At 36.6% G+C, this 23959-nt stretch overlaps 1 protein-coding gene across 1 annotated transcript; it reads right to left on the reverse strand.

The window, feature by feature from the left end:
• Positions 1-29: 29 nt before the first annotated feature.
• apbb1ip (amyloid beta (A4) precursor protein-binding, family B, member 1 interacting protein) lies at positions 30-23040 on the reverse strand. Its single transcript, XM_059524338.1, has 14 exons — positions 22893-23040; positions 17720-17779; positions 17188-17287; positions 16145-16395; positions 15279-15356; positions 10362-10521; positions 8030-8151; positions 7386-7460; positions 7042-7185; positions 6430-6540; positions 2112-2210; positions 1515-1638; positions 1356-1402; positions 30-688 (listed from the first exon to the last, which is right to left on the reverse strand). The coding sequence occupies exons 2-14, from the start codon at positions 17777-17779 to the stop codon at positions 137-139; spliced, it is 1923 nt and encodes a 640-aa protein (XP_059380321.1). The 5' UTR covers positions 22893-23040; the 3' UTR covers positions 30-136.
• Between the last annotated feature and the right edge of the window lie 919 nt (positions 23041-23959).

The following is a 23959-nucleotide window of genomic DNA, read 5'->3' on the forward strand; positions in this document are numbered from 1 at the left end:
TGTAATAAAAACATTTCAAACAACAAAAACATTAAAAGATTCCAATTTGTCCTAATGTCACACCAAAAACCGTTCTGGGGTCAGTTCCTCAGTCCAACTATGAAAACATGTTAAGTAGCTCTGTCTGTCTTCAGGTTCATTGTTGACCGCGCTTTTTGTGCATTGCTGTCATCAGTTCTGACATGAAGTCGCCACCTGATGGTGCTGTTAGTTGAGGTGTAGTCCTCTGAGGTGGAGATGGAGCCACTTTTCTGATGGTGCCAGTGGGTTTGTGGGCAGCCGGTTCAGGAGCTGGGGGTGGAGGTGGAGGTGGGGGTGGAGGTGCTCCACCTGCAGATGCAAAGATTTGGGGAGCAGGAGGAGGTGGTGGAAGAGACGAAAGGGGCTCTGGAGGTGGTGGTGGTGGGGGCGCTGCTCCCCCGTAAGATGTCAAACTAGGTGGTGGTGGAGGCAGGAAGTCAGGAGGCAGCTCGGCATCTTCTGGAGGAGGTGGTGGAGGAGGCAGGTCATCCATGGGTGGAGGTGGGAAGGAGGACTGTGGGAATTGAGGTGGAGGAGGAATCTTGTTAACGTTAGTTGTGCTGGAAGGAGCAGAGAGAGGAGGAGGCAACATGGGGTCAGGTGGAGGAGGAGGCAGGATCTCCATCGAAGGCGGAGGTGGTGGAAATGATGTTTGGTTGCCAGGACCCTTCAAAAACAAACCAGAAATAACATTCAGGAGAACTCTAAATAAATTATGATATTACAAGAAGATTCTCAAGGAACATATAGCCTTCTGAAAAAGAAGTGTGCCTAATTGTATTGAACGTGCACTTGCAGTCTACTTAAAGTCTCCAAAAAATGCATGACTGTTTGTTAACACACTTGAAAGTGCACTTAAAAATACCATTTTATATGATAATATGGTCACACTTTATTTTAAGGTTCAGTTCTCGCCATTAACAAACCATTAACTACGACTTTTTCTTTAATAAACTACTAATTTGCTGCTTATTAATAGTTAGGTAAGTAGTTGTAAAGTTTAGATGTTGGGCAGGATTAGGGATGTAGAATATGGTCATGCAAGATATGTGCTTTATAAGTATTACTAAACAGCCAAAATGTTAAAGGGACAGTTCACCAAAAATTCAAATTCTGTCATGGATTAATCATCTTCATGTCATTCCAAATCTATAAGACCTTCATTCATCTTCAGAAAACACACATTTCAGAATTTTCTTTTTTGGGGGGGGTGAAAAGCCATGTTAATAAGCAAATAGTTAATAGTGAGAACTGGTACCTATAATATTAGCGATAAGCACATTATTTTTAACCATGTTCTCTGTTACTAAAACATCTGATAGATTGAGAGGTACCTTGGTCTCCACTGCAGGCTGAGGAGCATGTCCATTTGCAGCTTTGGCTGAAAGATACATACAAGCCTTTCTAAATGTCCTCAGAATCATTTTAACATGTTAATATAGCAAGATCAATGATTCATTTTATGATGATCTGTCAAGCTCAATTATCTGTACCTTTAGGTGTAGGGGAGGGTGTCGATGCACTGGAGGAGGTCTGGATAGTGCGGTTAGCCCAGGTCGCAGAGCCTGCAGCTTTCCTCACAGCAGCCTTGTAGTTGTCATATAACTGCTTACCATACTATGAAAGAAATCATGACAAAACAAGACTGTTAATAGTAGAAGGACTTAAAGGGATAGTTCTCCCCAAAATGAAAGTTCTGTCATCATTTACTGAATGTCAAGTTGTTCCAAGTTTCTGTCTTCTGTTGAACACAAAATAAGATATTTGGAATGTTGGTAACCAAATAGATGCTTGTAGCCAATGGGTACCAGCAAATGTTCAGTTACCAGGATTCTTCAAAATATCTAGTTTTGGAACAACTTGAGAATGAGGAAATAATTTTTTTTTTGGGGTGAACTATTCCTTTAATGCCCAAGACAAAGTTCAACGATAGAACCGGACACAACATACAGTAGCTAAAGTTTACAGTGTACATATTTGTATTGTAAACTAGAATTATAATTCCAATGCTTCATGTCTTCTTTTGATTTATCATTATCTACTTTATAAATATTTACAAATGTATGCTCTATGGCTTGGTTTCCACTCACCTTTGCAATACGTATTCCAGTCACCCACAGAGTCATGGACCTCTCATCATCACAACACAGATACTTGATGTATTGTGATTCTTTCTGAATCTGAGGATGCTGAAAAACAGATCACAGTAACCATATCAACCACTCTGTACTCTGATATAAAGGCTGTGATACCTAATAACACTGCATTTGGTTGTATTCCCTATTACATTCCACAAAATTCCCTGATGATCATTGTACAGTTTCCTGAAAATACACTTTGTTGTTTGTGTTTTTCTCTTTGGTTTGGTAACAAATTATTAAGGGTATTAATATTATTACTGAACTGTAGTTGCATAGCAGAGACAGTAGATGGCACAATAAAATCACAATTTTGATTTCCATCACCCCTCTAATGCCATACATTAGGATTAGTCCTAAATCGCTAAAAGAGGCAGAGACAGTGTTGTACTTGATGATGTTGCATTATTGCACAAGTTGTGTAAATAATGCATGTCCTTTTCTGTTGGAGCACAGTCTGAGTTTGCTAGGTTTATTGCTAGGATCTACATCATGTATTGCATTTTATCATGTGTTTGCATTTTATTTCCCAATTGCTTGACTAACATAAAACACAGACACTCCTAACTTAGACATAGCCTGAAACACCCTTGGAAAGTATTACAAAAAATGTGATGATTTGTCATGCTTCCTTGGCAAGAGTTTAGCATGTCAGTGGACCTGGTATTGTTAGAATCATATATATAGGAAGGTATTTTTTTGTCTCCTGTGGATTGATGTTGGTAAAATAGCTTTTTTATTCAAAAGTGAAGTTATCATTATTTTGTCCAAAAATAATCTGTAGCCAGTGATATTGTCTCTTTGACTTGTTTAAAATTAGAAAAACAATTAAGCAATAGTCACACTTTCACTACTTATTCATATTCTTAGGAGAAATTCACACAATATAACAGTGTAGACTGGAGAAAAGTTAGTTTGAGGTATTTTAAATTGTGTTCAAAGACTTTAATTACAGACAGGCTCTGAAAACTGTCTGTACACACACACACACACAAAGTTTTGAACATTCACTACTTGTAGTAGGCTACTAGACCATAGACTAAAATAATAAAATATCCATTTGGAAAGGCCTGAGATCCCATCCTGTGTGAACCAAATATACAAAGGGTAGTGGTGAGTGCCACAGGGCTTGCTTTTAGGCCCTCTGTAGTTCTCGTTATATGTACCTCCTCTAGGTAGTATCTTCAGGAAACATGCCATTATTATTAATATCATTATTATTATTATTATGTTGAAGACACTCAGTTTGTATTTTCTGATATATTTTTAGAACCTATATCTGATTTTTTGAATGTATGTAAGATATATCTAAAAGCAATTTAGCTTCAATAAAAAAAATATGAATTAAAAAATGTATTTTATGATAAATGTAATATTGCAATATAGCCAGACGTTCATCTGTCTCTATAGATAAGTTTCAAACCCCTATCCCTTTATGTTTTGTGTTGCGACAGCTAATGTCAGCTCTCATCCATGCTCACTAAACAGGAAAAGATGCTTCCCCCATCCACTTCCTGGATTCTGGAAGTTTAAATGCAACACATTAGCTTTTATCTTTGTGGGTAGTCATTTAGTTACTTATTTTATATTTAAGCAGTAGGAATACAGGAGACACACCTTAAAATAATTATTGCACAGTTTATGTTTAGCAGCCCAGGGTTTGGAAGTTACACCCACCAGCTTAAGTGTCTTTTAGCGGACATGTATAAAAGAGAACCCAGCTGATTTATGGTGCGTAAATATCAGATAAATGCCCTACTGCCGGAAGCACCTAAAGATCCTTGTTATTATGGCACATGACTTGAAAAGCTGAGGTTGCCCCTTAACACTGGTTGGTCTGCCATTACTACTAGGTTAGTAATTAAATAGGAATTTCATTCAGATACGTAGTTTTGGACCAGTGGAGCAATTTGAAGGGTTGCAGTAAGGTCATCTTCAAACCTCTGACCCAGTCATACCATTGCACCACTCCTTCTTGTTATCTCAGGGGGAAATGGAAGCTTTAAGAGGGATGTGATTTACAGCTTCTGGTGCTATAAGCCTCACGTCTTTCATGTCTGCTTTCATGTCCATTACTACTGCTGATAGAACAGCATTTTAAAACAAGGATTTGCTTTAGGGACCAAAGTCCAAGAAGCATAATTTCTTTGCAGTACTCACAGAATGTTCAAGTTAGTAAACACTGCTAAAATCTCAGTTTAGACTCTGGAAAAACAACAGGAAAACAAGTACCACCACCCTAGTTCTTCCTCATGTTTCTACTGCTAATGTCCATGTCTATGAAAAGTTCTGCTTTGGTTTTAAAATTGTCCAGTGTCACAATTCAGTGTATTTTATAGAAAGGGGAGTGTTTATTTATTTATTGCAATTAAAACTACTTTAAAATAGATCTACCTTATAAACAAACATCAACACAATTTGTGTAAACAAAAATGACCACATTCCTTAAAAATATGAGATTTTTGAAGCTTCTCTGTGTTATTACTCTTACTATTGCTGCTCTAAACAAACACTGAAAACAAAAGACCATATTAGGCTTGGAACATCTACCTTTGCTTCTTTTTACACATGTGTAATAAATCAGGAACTAACTACTGTACAAATATATCACTCTGTGAACTCTGTTAATATAGTTGAGAACTTAAGTGTAAGTGTTGCAAAACGAACTTATTATACACAGGCACTGGTAATGCAGAGATCTGTTCATTCAAAACTACATTTGTGTTTACATAACATTTAGGGAATTCATCATTTTCAACATTTAAAATAAATTCAGGGTTGCAGACTGTCTGTTGGGAAGAAAATTATTTTAAAACTTGACTTTTGAATATGAAAACTACGGTGGCCGAGAAAGCTCAACACGCTGCAACTTAAGAAAACACATGCAAATTGAAAAAAACATCAGCAAATGAAGAAAACATCTTCATCAGTTTGACAACACAAGTGTTGCAAATCATCACAACACATACATATAACGAAACGCGATGCAAATCATCACAACACATGCATATTAAGAAATGCTGCAAATCATCACAACACATATCGAAACGCTGCAAATCATCACAACACATGCATATTAAGAAATGCTGCAAATCATCACAACACATGCATTTTTTAAGAAAACATCTGTATGCCTTTGTGAAAAAGCACACATTTTAAAGTGTATATATATATATATATATATATATATATATATATATATATACATATATAAAACACATATTGCATCACATTTGTATTTAAATATATTTGTCATTACACATTTTAATCATACTGTAGCAGTTTAGTATATTTACATATATTAACATTAAGGGCCCTATTTTAGCGATCTAAGCACATGGTCTAAAGCCCACGGCGCAGGTCCACTCAGGGCATGTCCAAAATCCACTTTTGCTAGATAACATTTTTGGGCTTAACGTGTAATAAACCAATCAGAGTCCCCTTTCCCATCCCCTTGCACTCGCGTCATGGTGGGTTTGCTATTACATGGCGGATTGAATTTTTTCAAAAATTATTTGTGTGCTTCGTCCCTGTGGGTGTAATAAGCAAAGTGTGCGTGTGTTGTGCACCTGCCTATAGAAAATAAAGAAATAAAGAAAAATATTGCGCCAGACTTTAGACCAAGTTTGAGTTGATCTATGGTGCAGTCTATTTTTTTAGTTTCTCAAAATAGCAACGCACCAACAATGCCTCTAAACTCACCTCTTTTTTAGACCAGCACACCCATGGGCGCATAAATGGGCGCAAATGCATATTTAAACAATGCGGAGCAAGACAGGCAAATGAGAATTACGTCTGGCTGAAACTAACCAAAACACTTCCGTTCTGCCACATTACATGGGCTGTATGATAGGGCCCTAAATGTAACATCAACTATAACACTACATTCATAGTCAAGTACTTTACATGTGCTTTAAGTTTAGTGTGTTAGTAAACACATCAAAATAAGTGTACATCTTTAAAGCACAACAAAAGATTATTGAAAGAATGTGTACTGTCTTTATGTACACTTAAACACCCTCTTTTGTTATGCATATATATTTATATTATTATATATCCCAGGTTATAAAATAAGTACAATTCCATAATGTACTTAAAGTGTTCCATTTCCGTGCACAGATTTTGTACTTAATATACTAAAAATTATTTTAACCTGGAATGCGTGTGTGTGTACTGTATGTATATGTTTCAAGATTTCAAGTACATTAAAAGTGCACATTCAATTCAATTAGATGTGTTTCTTTTTCAAAACCATGGGCTGAAACCGTACCTTAAGAATGAAGCAGTGGTCTGTTGGTGCTTTGTATTTGATTCTGTATTCTTTGCAGTAGTAGACGTTCACATTGTCAAACTGAACCAAGCACACAAGATCCCGTGAAGCCTGGTGAAGACAAAGAAAAACCCATAACTCATCAAAATGTAGTTACTTGTCCTTTTCCCCAAGCCAGTTATTATTTAGGACTAGTGCTGTCAAACGATTAATCGCGATTAATCGCATCTAAAAATAAATGTTTTTGATGCATTAATTATGTGTTTGTGTATTTTTATTATGTATATATAAATACAAACACATACAGCATACATTTTGAAAGTATTTACATGTATTTAGGCTATCTATGTTGATATAATTTATATTATAAATATACTTAATATATAAAAATGAAATGTATAAATGCATGTGTGTGTATTTGTATATTCATAATAAATATACAAAGAGAAAACACTTTTATTATGCAAACAAAAATATTCTGGATGCGATTAATCGGTTGACAGCACTATTTAGTACTGTGGCAATGCAATGTACATTGAGTTAAATTTTTCTGAACTTCATGTCTGGTCAAAATACACTGTATGTATTACTGTCTGGATTGCCTGAGCTGACCTTTGTCTTGCCTTTGGGTGAGTAATACAATCCAGAGGCCCGCAGCAGGAAGTAGCGCTGTTTCCACGATTTCTTGCCATCCTCCTTCAGATACAGAACAGCCTCCAAATCGGGCACAATTACGGACGCTCCACAGAAGTTCTCCTAAACCCAGAAATGCAAAAACAGACATGAAGACTTCGATCATGGGCTAACACTCATGTGGTTCCATATACATTTCTGCAGAACACACACTGGAATGACATGAGGGTGAGAAAGTTATGTCGAAATTGGATCAGACTATGTCTTCATCTGTATCTTTAGATAAAGCCTCTCAATTCTATCAAAGTTAAAGCCAGACGCACCTCCAGAAGCTGTTCTTTGTCCTTCTCTTTCATGTCGGTTAGAGATTTCTTATCCTTTTTCCACAAATAAAAATTCTGTAAAAGAAATCGGAATTGACTTGATATGGATTAGCATTCAGCCGAACTGCAATAGTTGATCATCAAGTATTCATGTACATCACCACGAGGCACCTTTAAAGACAGATCTTTCTACACAAATGGCCACTTCTAGATTTCTACCATTAGAGAAACCTCTCAATGTGCTGAGATGAACTGCTTTCCTAATTTCTGTTCCATTTTCAGTGGACTTACAGGGCACAAGAAATAGAGAAGTTGTTTTAGTGTTAGAAATGTAACAGTTATTCCAAGCAAAGGAGAGGGAAAAGTATCCATTATTTTTAACACTTTTATAGTATTTATTGGTCACACTTTAGTGACCAATTCTCACGATTAACTACGACGTTTGCCTCCGTAGCTCCTAAGTTTAGGTCTGTGGTAAGATTAAGGGATGTAGAAGAGTCGTGCAAAACAAGGCATTAATATGTGCTTTATAAGTACAAATAAACAGTCTGATAATTGTGAGAACTGGTCCCTAAAGTATAAGCTATTTATTAGTCATTTAACTTGTATAATCGAGAAGCACAAATAGCTGTCCAAACACTTGCCTGAGGGTTTCTGAACACTTCATACTTGTCTTTTTTCTCCTGAAAAAGCACTTTGTTTTCCGTGTCCCTTGTCCATGTAGAAAGAGGCTCCACAAGGTTCTCATGGTCCTCAAACCCTCGTTCTGTGGAAAGTTCAAACTCAGTTCAAATGTCATTTTTATAACTAAATATTGATAATCAATACCATCCCCTAAAACTTAAGATCTGTAAAGATTCATTTGACAAACACTTTTATCCACAGAAACTTGAAATATTTGGTCCCACTTTATATTAGGTGTCCTTAACTACTAAAAATTGAAATTAATGATTTGATAAATCTGTAATAAATTTATGTAATTGCATTCATAATCACACACTTGACCCCATCCCTTACACCTTAAACCTACCCATACCACCAAACCTGTGCCAAACCTTACCTGTGTCCCACCTCAATAGCAGCAAAAGACTATATTTTGCAAAACAATATGAACACATTAAGTACATTGCACTTCATTTTTGATGCAAGTACATAGTAGTTAAAGCCACCTAATATAAAGTGAGATCAAATATTTAAAACAAACATTCATAAATAAAAATAAATAAATCCAAGCCCATGATATTAGATTTACCTTGCAGCTCTGCAAGCACTGATGGTAAATGATGTTTAACATTAATTGCACAAACACACATTTTGTTGAGCATGAGAAGTACACAGCATGAAAGTAAACAGCAAGCTCAAACTTCCTCTGAAAGTAACTGGTGTAAGCTGTTTTCTTTTTTTAAACGGTTAACTTAACATGCCTTTGGCTTATTTACTGGAATGAAGCCGAAAGATCCCCTGAAAAAATAGTTTCAGAAATAATGATGGTAGCACTTTAGATAAGGGAACACAATTAATTTGTTGCTGATTAGCATGCATATTAGCATACTGGCTGTTTATTAGTATTTGGAAAGCACACATTAATACCTTATTCTGCACAATAATTCTAGATCCTCTAACCCAAATCAATACCTAAACATAACTATTACAAACAACTACCTTACTTACAATAAGCATGCAGCAAATTAGGAGTTTATTGAGGGAAAACTATTTATTAATAGTGAATATGTTTGTTCCTTATTCTAAAGTGTTACCAAAATGATTATCATTAAGTCATTAACCATATGCTGGGTTTTTCCTGTGCATTGGTGCCAACCCAGACACTGTGGTATATATATATATATATATATATATATATATATATATATATATATATACTGTCTGCAACCTCCCAGATTCTCAGTTGAATATCACATATACTGATTAAAAACTGGAATGAAGAGATCTTATGGGTGGTCTGATGTTTGATGTGGTTACTGGCATTACACCCATGTGAGTCTGCTTCACAGGCATAACATGGAAGCTATTTTCCCTGAGCATATGTATGATTTCCTGTGTCCCTCAGCTCGATGAAAGTACTCTTAATAAATGGGAGTAGATGTTGGTGAAGAGCTGTATATTTAGAAAGCAAGAAATGCCAATAGAGTATGAAATATCATCATGTTTGTCTAAAATGAACCTAGCAAAGATCTTTAACACAGTTGGTTAGTTACATTATTTTGGGTAAGATTGCATTGACAGTTCATTTTCAGTGAGAGATACCAATATAAAGCAGCATAAGGGACAAATACTTTTGAAAACAAAGAGGTCAATTTTTTGTAGTGCAAATAGTTAAACTATAACATTTGGTTTCCACCATTCCATGTGTTTTCTCTTGTGAAAAATAAGTGCACTAAATGTGCACTTGTAGTGTATATGAAATGTTAAAAGTATATACTTGCAATTAAACTTTCAAGACTATGTTGAGTGAATGTTTACGTACACTTACGTGGCATTTTTATTCAATTAATATATTATCTGCAAGTACCGTTTTGTTTTTAAATGTATTTTTATGTTTTAAAGTACACCACAGGTGCACTTCTTTTTCTCTAGGGACAAGAACGAATGGAATAACACAAGATAAATCCAGTCTATTCATCTAAAATTTGGCAGCCAGAAAGCAAACATATGGTAATTGCTGCAGATGAAGCCTTGCAACAGATGGAGAAAGAGAAATTGGGGATTTTGATCATAAGGACTGTATTTCCTCATGAGAGGTTGAGTGACAGTGTCTGGGGCAGTAAATTAAACCCACCTGTTGTTTGGTGAATAAGAGTGAATGTGTATAGTGGAAGGTCAGCTCTGTACTCTGAGCTCACTGCAGCCTGGCTGTCAGCACGCCAGTAAAAACATACTTCATCATCTGAAATCATCGCGAAAGCTAATGTCAAGTGAATGGACATGCAGGTCTGTGTGTACCCGGATGATACTCACCAGTCTGTAAGTCAGGGTTGGTCTCGCACACAGACCAATCCACATTGCAGTCACAATGTGTCTTCTCAAACAGGTTGTCCATCACATCTCTGACTGTTTGTCTCTCGTCTACCATCAGAGTCTTTGAGCTGCCATCCGTTAACTCCACTTTCACGACCAGCTACACAACAAACCATAAATAACAAGGTTAAACGAAATGTAGTTTACAGCATAACTGCATGTTGTTTGTTTTTTGTGGTGATTTGCATCTGCATTTGGAACCTTTGAATGCTTTACAGTTTATGTTGGTCATAAGATGTCACCAAGTTTAGAAGTTCTTGGTCAGAATATTCTGCAAAGTGAACCAAAGTGGAATTCTGGCTCAACAAAATTTAATTGAAATATGTTAAGGAGCTTGGTAGGAGCCAGACATAAGCACATACTGGTGACAAGCTGTGCTTGTCTTTTTAACAGAGCCTATACACAGATGTTTGGAAGACGGATATATAATGTACATGGTTTTATAGATATATACATTTTCTGTGAAATACATGGGAAGCATGGGAATGACAATACATTTAAAGGGAACTACTGGGTCTGCAATAGGGCTGTCAACGAATATTTTAAATTCGAATATGTATTCCAATAGTTTTAAAAAAACGAATTTCGAAGGTGAAAATTAATATTCAAATTCTTTTTTGCGAGTGGGCGCGCTAGCGCGCCTGAGGGTTCAGGGACAGGTCACAGCCTCACAGGAGTCGCACTGTCTGGAACAGCATCACTGCTGAAAGTTGACGCGTCTTCATGGAAGATGCCAGCAAGTGCAGAGCCCAACTCGACCGCAACAGAGAAAATGAGGTAAAATTGTTGACCCGCGAGATTTTGTATGCAAGCTATTTAAGATACAGTTAGCATACCATTCGACAACTAGCAACATGAGGTCACATCTCAAAAATGTGCACCCAAATGAGCATGGCATAATGTGTGGAACTCCAGCTAAACAGTCACGTCTTGACACTTAACGTTACTTTGCATCGCCCGCCGCAAGCACTTTGTCTGCAACATGACAAGAGGCCATAACGGATAAAATAATTAAGTTAATTTTTAAGTACACGAGATCGATCAGTATCGCGGATGGGGCACGCTTCGGGGAGTTCTTTCAAGCAATGGATCCGAGGTTTGATTATTTATCGTTTCATGTCAAGGAAAAGTTCCATGTTTACCACAGCACAGCTCGCTCGGAGCATTCAATGTCAGTTCTATATGCTGTAAAACTTCAATTAATAATATTTGTTTCAATCACTGAATGAAGCCTGCTATATTTGGGACAACAGTCGCGACCTTAAATTGCTTGCACAAAAATTTGTTTGTTCATTTAAACCATTATGCGCAGAGAACGTGAGGGTGAGAGAGCGTGAGGTCTACAGTCTTGGCCATTAGTTGATTTCCTTGTTTTTGTGTAGGTAATACGTTGTCATATACGTTTAAACTTAAATAGACTATCTATACAAGTAGTTATGTCTCTTTTTATTATTTTTGCCTGTTATTGACGTAATGCGCGTCATTGACAACATGCGCAACCAGATGTTCGAATAGTTCGAATATTCGTGTATTTTAGAGGGAATATTCGAATGTCAATTTTGAGCAATTTTGACAGCCCTAGTCTGCAATGGTGCGAGAAATTTGAATATCAACAATCATGCTAAAAGTGTAGATCAGTGCATTCAGAATGGTTTCATTTTGATTGTAGTTATGTTTTGGAATCACCACATTGTTTCAGTTATCATTGCAACTTTAACTATGTTCTTGCTGCAATCACTGTTACAACATATACTGCACACTGGATAAACCACTTTGAGTAACCAACTTTAGATCACTAAGTGGAGGCATTAATTCAGTGTGGGTCATGTAACCTATAAACCAGAATAATAAGAAACCAGACTGTTAATCCATCCTGCAGTCTGAGCCTTATTATTGCAAACAATGACTACTCAAAGCTTGCTCTTTTATTGCTCAAGAGCCTTTTCTTCTTCATGATACTTTATCATGATACTTTACGAGACACAAAAATACACATAACCTATGCAATTGTTGACAGTTGATGATGGTACGATTATGGATCTAAAAAAATACACCTAACTTATGCAATTGTTGATAGTATGATTATGGATCTATACATTTCCATGATAATTTTGGACAGTTATTTAGTTGAGATCAGCTCATGCAAGTCTGAATCAAAAATGAGACCAAAAGTTGGATGAGTCTTGAGTCAAGACCGAGACCTGAAGATGGTCAAGTCCAATTCTAGACCATGACCTAAAAATTGCTGAGTCCGAATCAAGCATAAATCTAAAGAGACAATTGAGTCTGTGTCAAGACACATACTTGAAAAATGTTGAGTTAGAGTCAAGACATCAACCTGAAAAAGGTTTAGACCGAGTCAACCAGCCTAAGACCTGAAGATGACTGAGTTCAATTTAAGATAGAGATCTGAAGTGTTATGTCTGAGTCAAAGCAGAGGTCTGAAGACAGTGGTGTCAGAGTAAAAACTGAGACCCGAAGATGGTTCAGCCTAAGTCAAGACTGAGAGCTGAAATGTATTGAGTCTTGAGTAAAGACAAAAACTGAAGATGTTTGAGCCCGAGTTAAAACAAAGACCTGACGTGGGTCAAGTCTGAGGCTACATTTACATGACAAACATGTAGTCAAAAATTGAAAAGTTTTACCCTTGCATTTTAAAAAGGTTTGTGTATACAGGACAACGTTTTCAAAATGATTGGCGTTTAGACATATCCGCGAAAATGGCCAAAAACACTATTACCTTTACCAGGCCAGTAGTTGGCACTGTCACTTGTTAGTAAACAGTACCTATAGGGAACTGACGATTATATGATGTATATGATGCGTCTCCGCTGTTAGTTGTAATTTTGGTGAAGTAAATCCACACTTTGCTGAAGAAGCATTAGCAAACTCTTGAGCAGCAACAACCATATACTCTGCCATTGTTGTGTATGTTTGTGCGCGCCTGTCTTTAAAATCGACACGTACTGCGCATGTCTACATACCTAACACATACTATGCACATGCATGACATCACAGTTTTCAAAGATTCCCATATTGGGTGTTCGCATGGAAACAATAACTGTAGCGTTTTCATTCATAAACTAGGTTTCCCATTTTTTTGCTAAAAACGCTGTGTAAACAGAAACCTGACAAAGGGTCGAGTCCAAGTCCAGGCAGAGACCCTAAAGAAGGCTGAGTCAGAGTCAAGACAGAGGCCTGAATAAAGTCTGATTCAAGACCTGAAAAGTATAGAGTCTAAATCAAGACCAAGACCGCATTTCTCAACCAGGGCAGCACTGCCCCTAGTGGATGTTCAGAGAAGGAGAACATTGAGGTGTTGTTGGAGGGCATTTGCTAAGGTAAGTTTACACTAGAGATTATGAAGAGACAAGACAAGATGAAACATTGGAACTATTTACAAAAGAATGTGATTTGCAGTATTCTAACACCATGTTACACAGCACACATCAAACCAAACTTTCCAGATCCATGTCCTATTGTGGTATAGCAAGAGCATGGAGTATGCAAGAAATATAATGGGGAAACCATGTATTAATTGAGTTTACTGTCTGTGACTTGGCTGTGCATCCAGTGAACTTAGCATCCAGGCACAATATTAAACTGAGAGCCCTAAACAATCAATTAGTGAGAATACGTTTTGTTTGCTGATTGGCTGATGTTACTTATAAGGTACCTACTTAAAGTCTGAAGGTCTTTTTACTTCAATTTACTACCAAAAAGTAAATTGACTTCTTCAAACATAAGGAAATCATGGTACGTTTATTTAAATGCTCTTCTTCTATAAATTTTGCATCTGAAATGGGAAACTCCAACAAATGCTAGCAAATGGTGTGTTTTGTGTTGGTGCAAATCTCCAGTTTCTTTTAACTTATTCTAAGGTCTTGGGGAGACGCTTTAGATTAAGCAGATGTTGTTTGTGATTTTTCTAAAGGGACGTCCTACAGTACATAACGCCTCCTTTGGCTTTCCAAGAGAGGGAAGATGTCAGAGCGATCAGCTGGGTGCAGGCATGCTCCAGAATGCCCTGATCTGACTGATGTTATTACTCTCTTAGAAATGGATCAGTGTGGTGGATGTCCTCTCAACTAGTTCACCCAATGCAGTCAGCATTTTCTACCCTACAGCAACTCTCAATGCTGTGAAGGTCTCCAGCTGTTTTACACAACCTGTCCTCCAATCAATACGCTCATATAGGTTGTTTGTCCAAATCCCTGAAATACGACCCATCAGAGCGTATACTACAATTGCGCCCCTATCGGCAATAGGTCGTTTTCATATTAATGTTTTGCACTCTTTTATTTGCTCTCTGATTTGCGTTTCGTGTAGCTCAGTTGGTAGGTTATTGCGTTATACCTTGATATGTAATCATGCTATCATGGGTTTGATCCCAGAGAAGGGACGTGCACATAAAAAGTATATGCTCAATAAATCATAATTTAGCATGATTTCTGTGAGGGCTAGGTTTAGGGGTGGGGTTAGATGCGTTCATTCGAATGAATAAGCCACCTAGTAAAATATGTGCGAATTACTGTGAGATCGGTGTAAAAAGTCCACACATTGCGTTTTTGACTGGTAATGACGTTATACGTCATTTCATGACGACAGACGCAACACGATACTGTCATTATTTTTACGCCCGAGGCCACTTAACTTTAAAACGTAAATATAGGTCGTAATAAGGTGCTTGCACAAACGACCTATATGGTCGTTTTTGTTGGAGGACAGGCTCGTTTTAGAATATCCAAAGCCAGCATGAATCATCATGAGGAGTGCCTAACTGCAATAAATAATATACTCGACGTCATTCAGGTCCATTCAAGACGGAAAAATGATTCAAACGACTTTATCTCTCACCTTTTTCACTTTGGCCTCCTTTAGCTTCTCCAAAGCAAGCTTGATCTTATCTGCTTTCATCTGTTCCTCTAGTTCTTCCTGAGGAGAAAAAAAATGATGTGTGTGGTGTCATGTGGTCAGTGTGACATTAAAGGGCTCTGTATATGGGAAATGCAAGGTTTATTTACGACTCTCTGGAGATTAAATATAAAAATGACATAGGAAGATGGTATAGTGTTGTCTGGTCTTGCAGTCTGAGGTCAGAGAATTTTAACAGAAATTAAGCTAGTAATGTGATTAATTTGAATTAAATACAAATATTTTCAAGTTTGTTCAATAGCCTATATTCCAAAATATCAGCAGGCATTCTGGGATCCAAAGAAAGATGTACGTAATGCTATCCTTCTCAGAATGCAATACAATTATGCTGCCCAACTTGTAGAACAGCCTTCACATCGGTGAAGAACAAGTACATCTGAAATGCTTTCAAGTGCTTGTTGGGTAGGCATCTCACTTAAGGTTTTAAAACAGAGCTGATCTGCATTATAAAACCGTCTGGATATCTCCTGCTGTACATTCTGCCAAGCACTGGTCTAGACAGAAAATAACATTCAATGAATATCCAGCTCAGCTAACATTGCACTCATGAGGATAATTACATTTTATGGTTAAGCTTCTTTTTATGTACTGAGTAGAAATGGATATTGTAGACATTCATAAGGTTCATACTTCAAAAAGTTATTGCAGTTTGTTGGCTTTACTTAAATTCCATTATATTCACACACATTTGGCCTGGTTATGTTAAAATAAACCCTGTAACCTTCAACTATGTACGTGTTAACCGCATGAGGCCTGAGGGTGTGCATACCATTCAGAATGATACTTACTTTTGATGGTTTGGAGGTGGGTGGTGGGGGCTGAGCTGCAATGGAGTTGAAGGAAGTTGCAGGTCTGGAGGTGTCAGCTGATGCTAGGAGGCTAAAATTACTCTGAGACTGAGAGGGTATTGAGGCAACTGGAGCTGACCCCCTAAACGTATCTCTGTCTGTGGCAAACTTTTCTTCTGTGGCACTGATATCTGCCACCAGATCAGCCATCAAGGCGTCCAAGTCATTGTCTTCCAGATCATGCAGAGATGCTTTAGAGGTCACAATGTAAAAAAAATATTAAATAAATGTCACATTGGGAGTGGTGTGCTATTTCATATGAATTTCTTAAGCATGATAAAAAAACAAAGGATTAATAATAAGCATGAAGGTCCACCCAACCCCATCACCTAGACTTAATTAGAACATATGAAAATATATAAAGGATATACAAAGTATGAACATACAAATAACCCACCAGTTAATTAAAATGTATGCATTTTAGCAGACACTTACATTGCATTCAGTCTAACAATTTTCTCCTAGCATGTGTTCCTTGGGATTTGAACCCCCATCCTTGCGCTTGCACATTTGTAAATATTTTACAATTTATTTACAATTTCCATGAGATTATGTTGGATATTGTGGCCACAAATAAACAATTTCCCACCAAATGAGCCAGTCAATCATGACTGGCCTCAAATTAAAAAGTTTTGGGTTTACAAGTAAAAAAATAAAGATAAAAAATTAGTAAGTTCTTAATTTGTGAAATTTATTAATGTCATGTGCGGAGCTCGTTGACATCAAGAAATGAGGAAGGAATTCATAAAATAATACATTTTTGAACGAGTATAGCTTTGACTGCAGACAAACTTTCTCCACTTCAAACAGCTCCATCTGTGCATCTTTGAGCCGCCCTCAGACATAATTTCAAGCAATTTTATGGTTAATTAATCACAAATTTCCTCCTAAAAGCAACACTCGATGAATAGAGCCTTTTTTGATGAAATATCTTGGTAAACAGCGGACACTTGTGAAAAATATTAGGCTGAAATATTGTTTACCATTCAGATCTGTGAAACCAATGGAAAAGTTCATTTCCTGAGGGTCAGGAATGGAGGAAGGTTTAGGCAAAGGCGCAGACTCTATTTCTGCTTCAAAACTCTGTGAAAAGACAAATGCGGAACAAGTCATATGAAAGACAAATATTGAAGCTATGTTTTTTACTGTTTTTTTGTAAACTACAGAACAAACAGCACAGGAACTATAATCTTATTGATGTACAAATGTGATATGCATATTAGGCTCAATATATGTGCTTCCTACTTTTGTTTCATATTTTGTGCTCATACTGTTAGCATCTGACTTATACCATCTCTAATTCATACTGCAAGAAGAAAATAACCACATTTTCAATGAATCGTATATCCAACCTGAACCTTTTGAATGGGATATAATTGCTGTGTTCTATTGACAAAAATGTTAGACATATATCTTTTTATGAAGTGGTTCCATACCGTTTTTACTTAAAAGCACACAAAGGCACACATTGCACTGATTAGCCAGTTTCCCTTCTTGAGGATATGAGTAACATACCTGCGTTAGGAGATCCATCTCCTGCATCATGTCACTGAACATGGCATCAATGTCATCCATCTACAACAGGAATATTTGGGAGATGAGAATTTAACATCTTTAGAACAAGTTTCGCAATAGAACTGTTAGAATTGAATTGTTCGCAATAGAGTTCAGCACAGAAACTCAACACAGAACTTGAGGTATGAACACAGGCCTAGTTTTAACAAAATGCATTCTGACCATTTAATGTAAACACACACATTTTCAGTGTAATTTCATTTATTATTTATTATATCCATGTGCAATACTTTCTGGAATAATGGATCCTGTTTGGTCAGTCACTACATTCAGAGGTCAAATATTTGGTAAAACTTTATTTTAAAGAGGTCATATGATGTGATTTCAAGTTTTTCTTTCTCTTTGGAGTGTTACAAGCTGCATAAATAAGATCCCTGAAGTTGCAAAGACTAAAGTCTCAAATCCAAAGAGATATTCTTTATCAAAGTTAAGACTCTGCCACGCCCCCTAAAACACCTCATTCAAACACACCTCCACATGTCTATGTCACGATGTGGAAATATTCGCGTAATGCCACCCAAATGTTCACGCAAAGAAAGAAGATGTGGTTTCAGTAACCGCTGTTAGTGTTGAAGGGAGTTGCTGTGTGTATCTAGGCAAAAGCAAAACCACTTTATTTGGCCTTCCGAAAGTAGATGCATTTAGGAATCTTTAAGATTACTTACAACAGAACAGCAATGCATTTTATGGACGACCGTTTCGTGAACCTAGGAGAGGAGGTCAGTCAGATTCGCTACAACAATCTGACACTTCTGAATCAGCTACTGTAAGTATGTTTTGTTTTTAGTTTAGGTATTTGCTATTGACTGAGTTTTGCGCGTCGTGTGTGTGTGAGAGAAAGAGAGCGAGAGCAAGAGAGAGACTTCATCACTGTGTCTATCATGAGACTGTTCCTCTTTCGGGCTTGAACTGATGGTAAAACTAAGGACATTATTAACTGTGATTACATTTATTTTAAAAGATGAAACTCGCGATTATGGAATGGGGCATAACATTTCCGATGAGTTCTTGCGGTTTTCGGCCAATCACAATGGGTCACACTGGGTCAGTTGGCCAATCAGAGCAGACTGTGCTTTCGGAAGGAGGGACTTAATAGAAAATGTCACGTTTGAGAGAGGCAGGGCATAGAATCATTAAAGCATGTCAACTTATTCTGTTATACCAAATACACAAAATAATGATCTTTAAAAAAGCCTCATATGACCCCTTTAAGGGGATGCTTGTTTCATACTTACTATTGAAAAACTGTAAATTATGCATAATTTATTTAGATTATATTTATATATATATATATATATACATATATATATATATATATATGTTTGTAAATATATATGTATGTATATAATAGCCACTTTCATCGTTGTCCATGGCAACATACTGTGCTGCTTTCATATCACTACATGTGTTCTCTCTTTTTATATCAGTGGAGATTAGAAAAGCTGATCATTTTGTGACTTCTCATGTTGCCACGACTATGGCTTATGAAGGACAGGGTTCATTTTAATAAATATACTGGAAACCTTTGTAAACTTCACAGTGAACAGGGTCAACCTCCACTATATGTTGGGTCCTGATCGCACTGTCTGTGTTTATTTTGCAATAAAGACTGGCAAGTTATCGTTCTAACCCATGGCTCTTGAACTGGTGGCTTGTGAAACTTTTTGCATGACCGTCTGATTGATGTAGATTAAACTGTCACTTTTATTTTCTCCTCCATGTGTTAAACCGATGTGTCTCATGAGCCTGTAGTGTGATAATGTGAAGCGTCACTGAACATTCATGCATGCAAACATCCTGACTATATTTGAGTCTACACGTGAGTCAGCATTCTCAGCTGAACATCCTCCCATCTAACAAGTTACAATAGTTTTTGTCCTACTGGTGTTGTCATAATCTGACAACAAAAGTAGTTTTGTAATTGCTGTGCAGAATTGGTCATTTGGATGGTGCCATTTTTTTATGGTTACAGCAGCATGTGATTGGTAATACAGAGTGCATTTATAGAGTAACATACAATATAGAGTAATGAGGAGTACCTGTGCACATGGGTAAAAAAACTAAACAAACAACAACAACAAAAAACCTTGCCCAAAGCTAAACATTGCACAATATCCATCCAGAGGCTATAGATAAAAGCATGGCTTGCATAACTTGTTCTTTGCCAAGACATGCAGAATCCTGCTCATGAACGCTCAGCACTGCCTGCGTGTACAATATTACAGAAAGTATGATCAGTCTCTGTCTCATTCTACTGTAGACATTGGAGAGGCAGTAAGTGAATAAATCAATTCATGTTTTAGATTAAACTTTTCTTTTGTCACAGTTAAAATATATGAGCCGGTTTAAATAAGGATCTGTTATCTTCACTTCTGAGTTTTCAGCTTCAACTACAATAAAAGAAACATTATCTGTAATCTTGATCCAAAATACCCGACTCTAGCCCACTTCCCTCTTAATCTCCCACATTCAGCAATTCGTTTGTGAAACTGCTTTGAATGAATGCACATAATCACTTTTAAAACATAGACGTCTAGCTTGTATCGCATGGTTTGTGCCACAGACATGAATGATTCCTCATGTGGCTTATTGAGAAAAAGCGTACTTTTCAGTCTGAGAAGAGAAACATTTTACTTGAATGATAAAATGGGCAAATCCCATAGACACTGAAGACGGGACTCAAGCCATCCTTCACTGTGTTTCTTTTTTTCTTTTCTTTTTTAATCTAAGAATGTTTACTAGATCTTTTTGCATTCTGGAAAAAAAATAAATAAATCATATTTTATATTATAAATGCATATATTTAAGTATTTTTTAAAGTATTTTTTATTTTACTTGAACAAAACAATAGAACACAGGTTATTCTTCATTCAAATATGAGTTGTGCTAATACTCCAACTAAAACAAGCTCTTTAATTAATATGGGTCAGACTAACCTCCTGCACCTGTGAGTTAAACAATGCTGCGTCCTCTTGTTTAAATGAAGTACTGCCGTGCAGCCAATCAGAGAGCTGTTTGTGTGCTGCTACACATGGGGAAGTGGTTACAGCGCTTCCCCTCACAAGATGTTGAAAGCAACCGGAAACAGATGACACTCACTACTGTATCTCTACGCAAACATCACAATACGGTGCTTCTTATACGTGTCATTTTCCAAACAAATGATAAGCACGGGCATTATTATAATATCAGTATATTCTCATGAAAATATAAGCAAATGTCTTTTGTTAGATTTATGATACATAGATTTGCGGTATCAATACAGGAAGAAATGAAATCATGTAATTTCCCAGCATTAGTTATGTTGAAACCTTGAGTACATCTTTGGTTATCTGACACGTATGAGGACAATCAAGATACTGATTAATCTATTAACCAGTATCTTTTACACTTCAAGAATCATTTTCATGTGTTTTGTTAAGTGTTATGGTAACTATAACAGTCCATATCAAGGGCATCTATGCAGGATTTTAGGTCTGGAAAAGAAATGAGCTCAATGTTTCCATCTGTTTCACAACTGCATGTGCTTTGGATTAAATATCGAGGAAGTTATTTAGTTTTACTGCAGTCAAACTGGTCTTACCTTGAAGGATAACTGTAACAAAGTTATGAATTTTGTTGATGGACACGTTTCATTTCATTAACTCTTTAGCTCTTTAAACTTCTGATATAAATGTGTGCAACTCATACTAGCTTATTGTGAGTCCACTTTGAAAAAGAAGTACACTTTTGAGACACAAGGAAACCTATAAACGCATCTGTTTTGCAGCATTCCATGATTTGGGAAAGAACTATGTTAAAATATCTTAACAGCTCATTTTCACAGTTCTCTGAGTAGCCTAGTAGCTATAATGTTGCTGCAGTAATGCTTTTTAAAATCACTGAGATGCTATCAATCCTTAGTAGTTATTTTAGTCGGGGGAAAACAGTCATTACAGACCCAGACGGACTGTTGACTTTGGGGTAACCTGATAGAAAAACAGTCTCCTGTTTGTTTCTTCATCAAACACTCGGGCACAGTGTTTTAGTTCAGCTGGTGTGCTGTTCTGTGATTCCTGTCACAGTGCTTGTATACTTTAACCTGTGAGCTGTTATGCTTGAAACACTAAACCTCTTTAACATAAAAAAGTAGAGCCAGAGACAAAAAAAAAGTATTGTTTTGAGGCTAAAATGTATGCATATGCAGTTCTCATTGTTCTGTATGGCATTTTGTAGACGACATTCTAATTCCTTCAGTCACTATTGTACAAATTATTGTTATTTGCTATTTTAGAGACCTGACAACATGTGTTACTCCAAATGAGACGGACATAATTACTCACAGAGATACTGGACAACTGAGGGCAAGCCAAACAGCAAAAAAAACATTCTAAATCAACATGAAATGACATTCCCAACTTTACTTCCATACTGTGGCATATTTCAATCAAATCAATGATTTTATCCATCAGGAATTGTTTGGATTCTGTAAAGTGGGTGTTTCAGTGGATTGTTGAGGACTATTCAAATAATCAAATTTCGATTAAAACATATAAAGACAAAGATTTGTACATTTGGAATAACGTGCACTGATGATTCATTCACAGTGAAACTAGGAATACGTTTTGAGAAGCTTTAATGATCAATGAAACTACTGTTAATCCAAAACTATTAGCAAATATCACACTGACATGGTACTGATATTTGTACTGTTTGCTGTGTCCAACAGTGCAACATGTAACCATTCACAACAATATTATAATGAATTAATTGACAATTAATTCAGCCAGAAGAGAAGAGTCAGTAATTAGGGCTATTTTCCACAGTGCCTTCTGTCCAGTTTATAACTACATATTGTTCAAAAGCAAATCTGCCCATGTCATCTTTATGTCTGGACCCTAATCAATAGTCAAATATACCGACTCACAACATCAGTACAACATTCAGGTACTGGTCTGGCATTTAAAGTCCTTTTTGTTTTCATTAAAACAAATTTGTCAAGTCATTAAAATGAGTCATTAATGAAAATAATCTACAGAACTGTGTCAGATGTGACAGGTATTTGAACAAAATCAACAACACACTGAACCTAGTCCTAAAAATTGACATTTGTTTGAGAAAAAACATCACTTACCTTGGTTGATTTGGCGGTTCTAATAACTAGGATATGGGGTCATGAATAAGTTCTGTAAAATGCCTCTCTTTCCTGTTTTAACGGTGGACACCACCCAACCCACATGCAGCAGGGTGCTGAGCTGTCGCGCTCGTATTTTAGTCACCAACACTTCCTGCCTGACACGGAAGTTCAGGTCTAAACCTGTCTCTGCATTCCATCTGACGCAGAAAAACAGCGGCATACAAGTGCACAGCTGAGATTGTGTACAAGACAAGCCAACCAGTTTATTATTTCTCTGTAGATTACATATTGGTCAATGATTGATAAGCATTTCTCCCTGTTAATGATTAATGACATTGTTATACATGTCTGCTTTTTATCAGCAATGAAACATTTCAACATAAAACAAAGCCATGTCATTTTATAAACCTGCTTGCTTTTGAAGCAATTGCATGCAACTATAAAACTTCTTAATGCTATAGAAATAATTCACCCAAGATGAAAATTTTGACCATCTATGATGTAGAAGAGTTTGTTTCTTCGTGAGAATAGACTTTTAATTTAGCACTACATCACTTGCTCTCCAATTGATGAAAAGGGGCTTCTGTGTAAGCTGTGCTTTATTCCTCATCGTGCTCGTTTGATTTATTAAGATTTGCATTATAACATATAGTGTATGGAGTGTAGTGTGTCGGGATACTGGGCCAGAATTGAACAACACATAGAAAATATTCACAAATTGAAATTATTTATTGCAGTGTGGAGGACAAAAAAAAAAAAAACAAAACGGTGCGTTTGGACTTTTTTTTTAGGGAAATAGCATTGGAAAGAAAATGTACCTCTTTATTTCATGGGGTTTTCTCCAGTGTTGACATATTTCCTATCGAATCTGGGAAAGCATGTTCCTGTCTTCATTTCACAGCGATCCCACAGATGAACAAGTTTTGGTTCCCCAAAGAACCTTTCAGTGAACAGTTCCTCAAAAAAAAAAAAAAAAACATCTTTAAAACAATCGAAACAGCCTTTTTTTCCACTATAAAGAATGTTTTATGCAATGTATAAAGGTTCTTCACTACAGTACTATA

Source organism: Carassius carassius, chromosome 35 (assembly GCF_963082965.1).
Source record: "Carassius carassius chromosome 35, fCarCar2.1, whole genome shotgun sequence".
Classification (NCBI taxonomy): domain Eukaryota; kingdom Metazoa; phylum Chordata; class Actinopteri; order Cypriniformes; family Cyprinidae; genus Carassius; species Carassius carassius.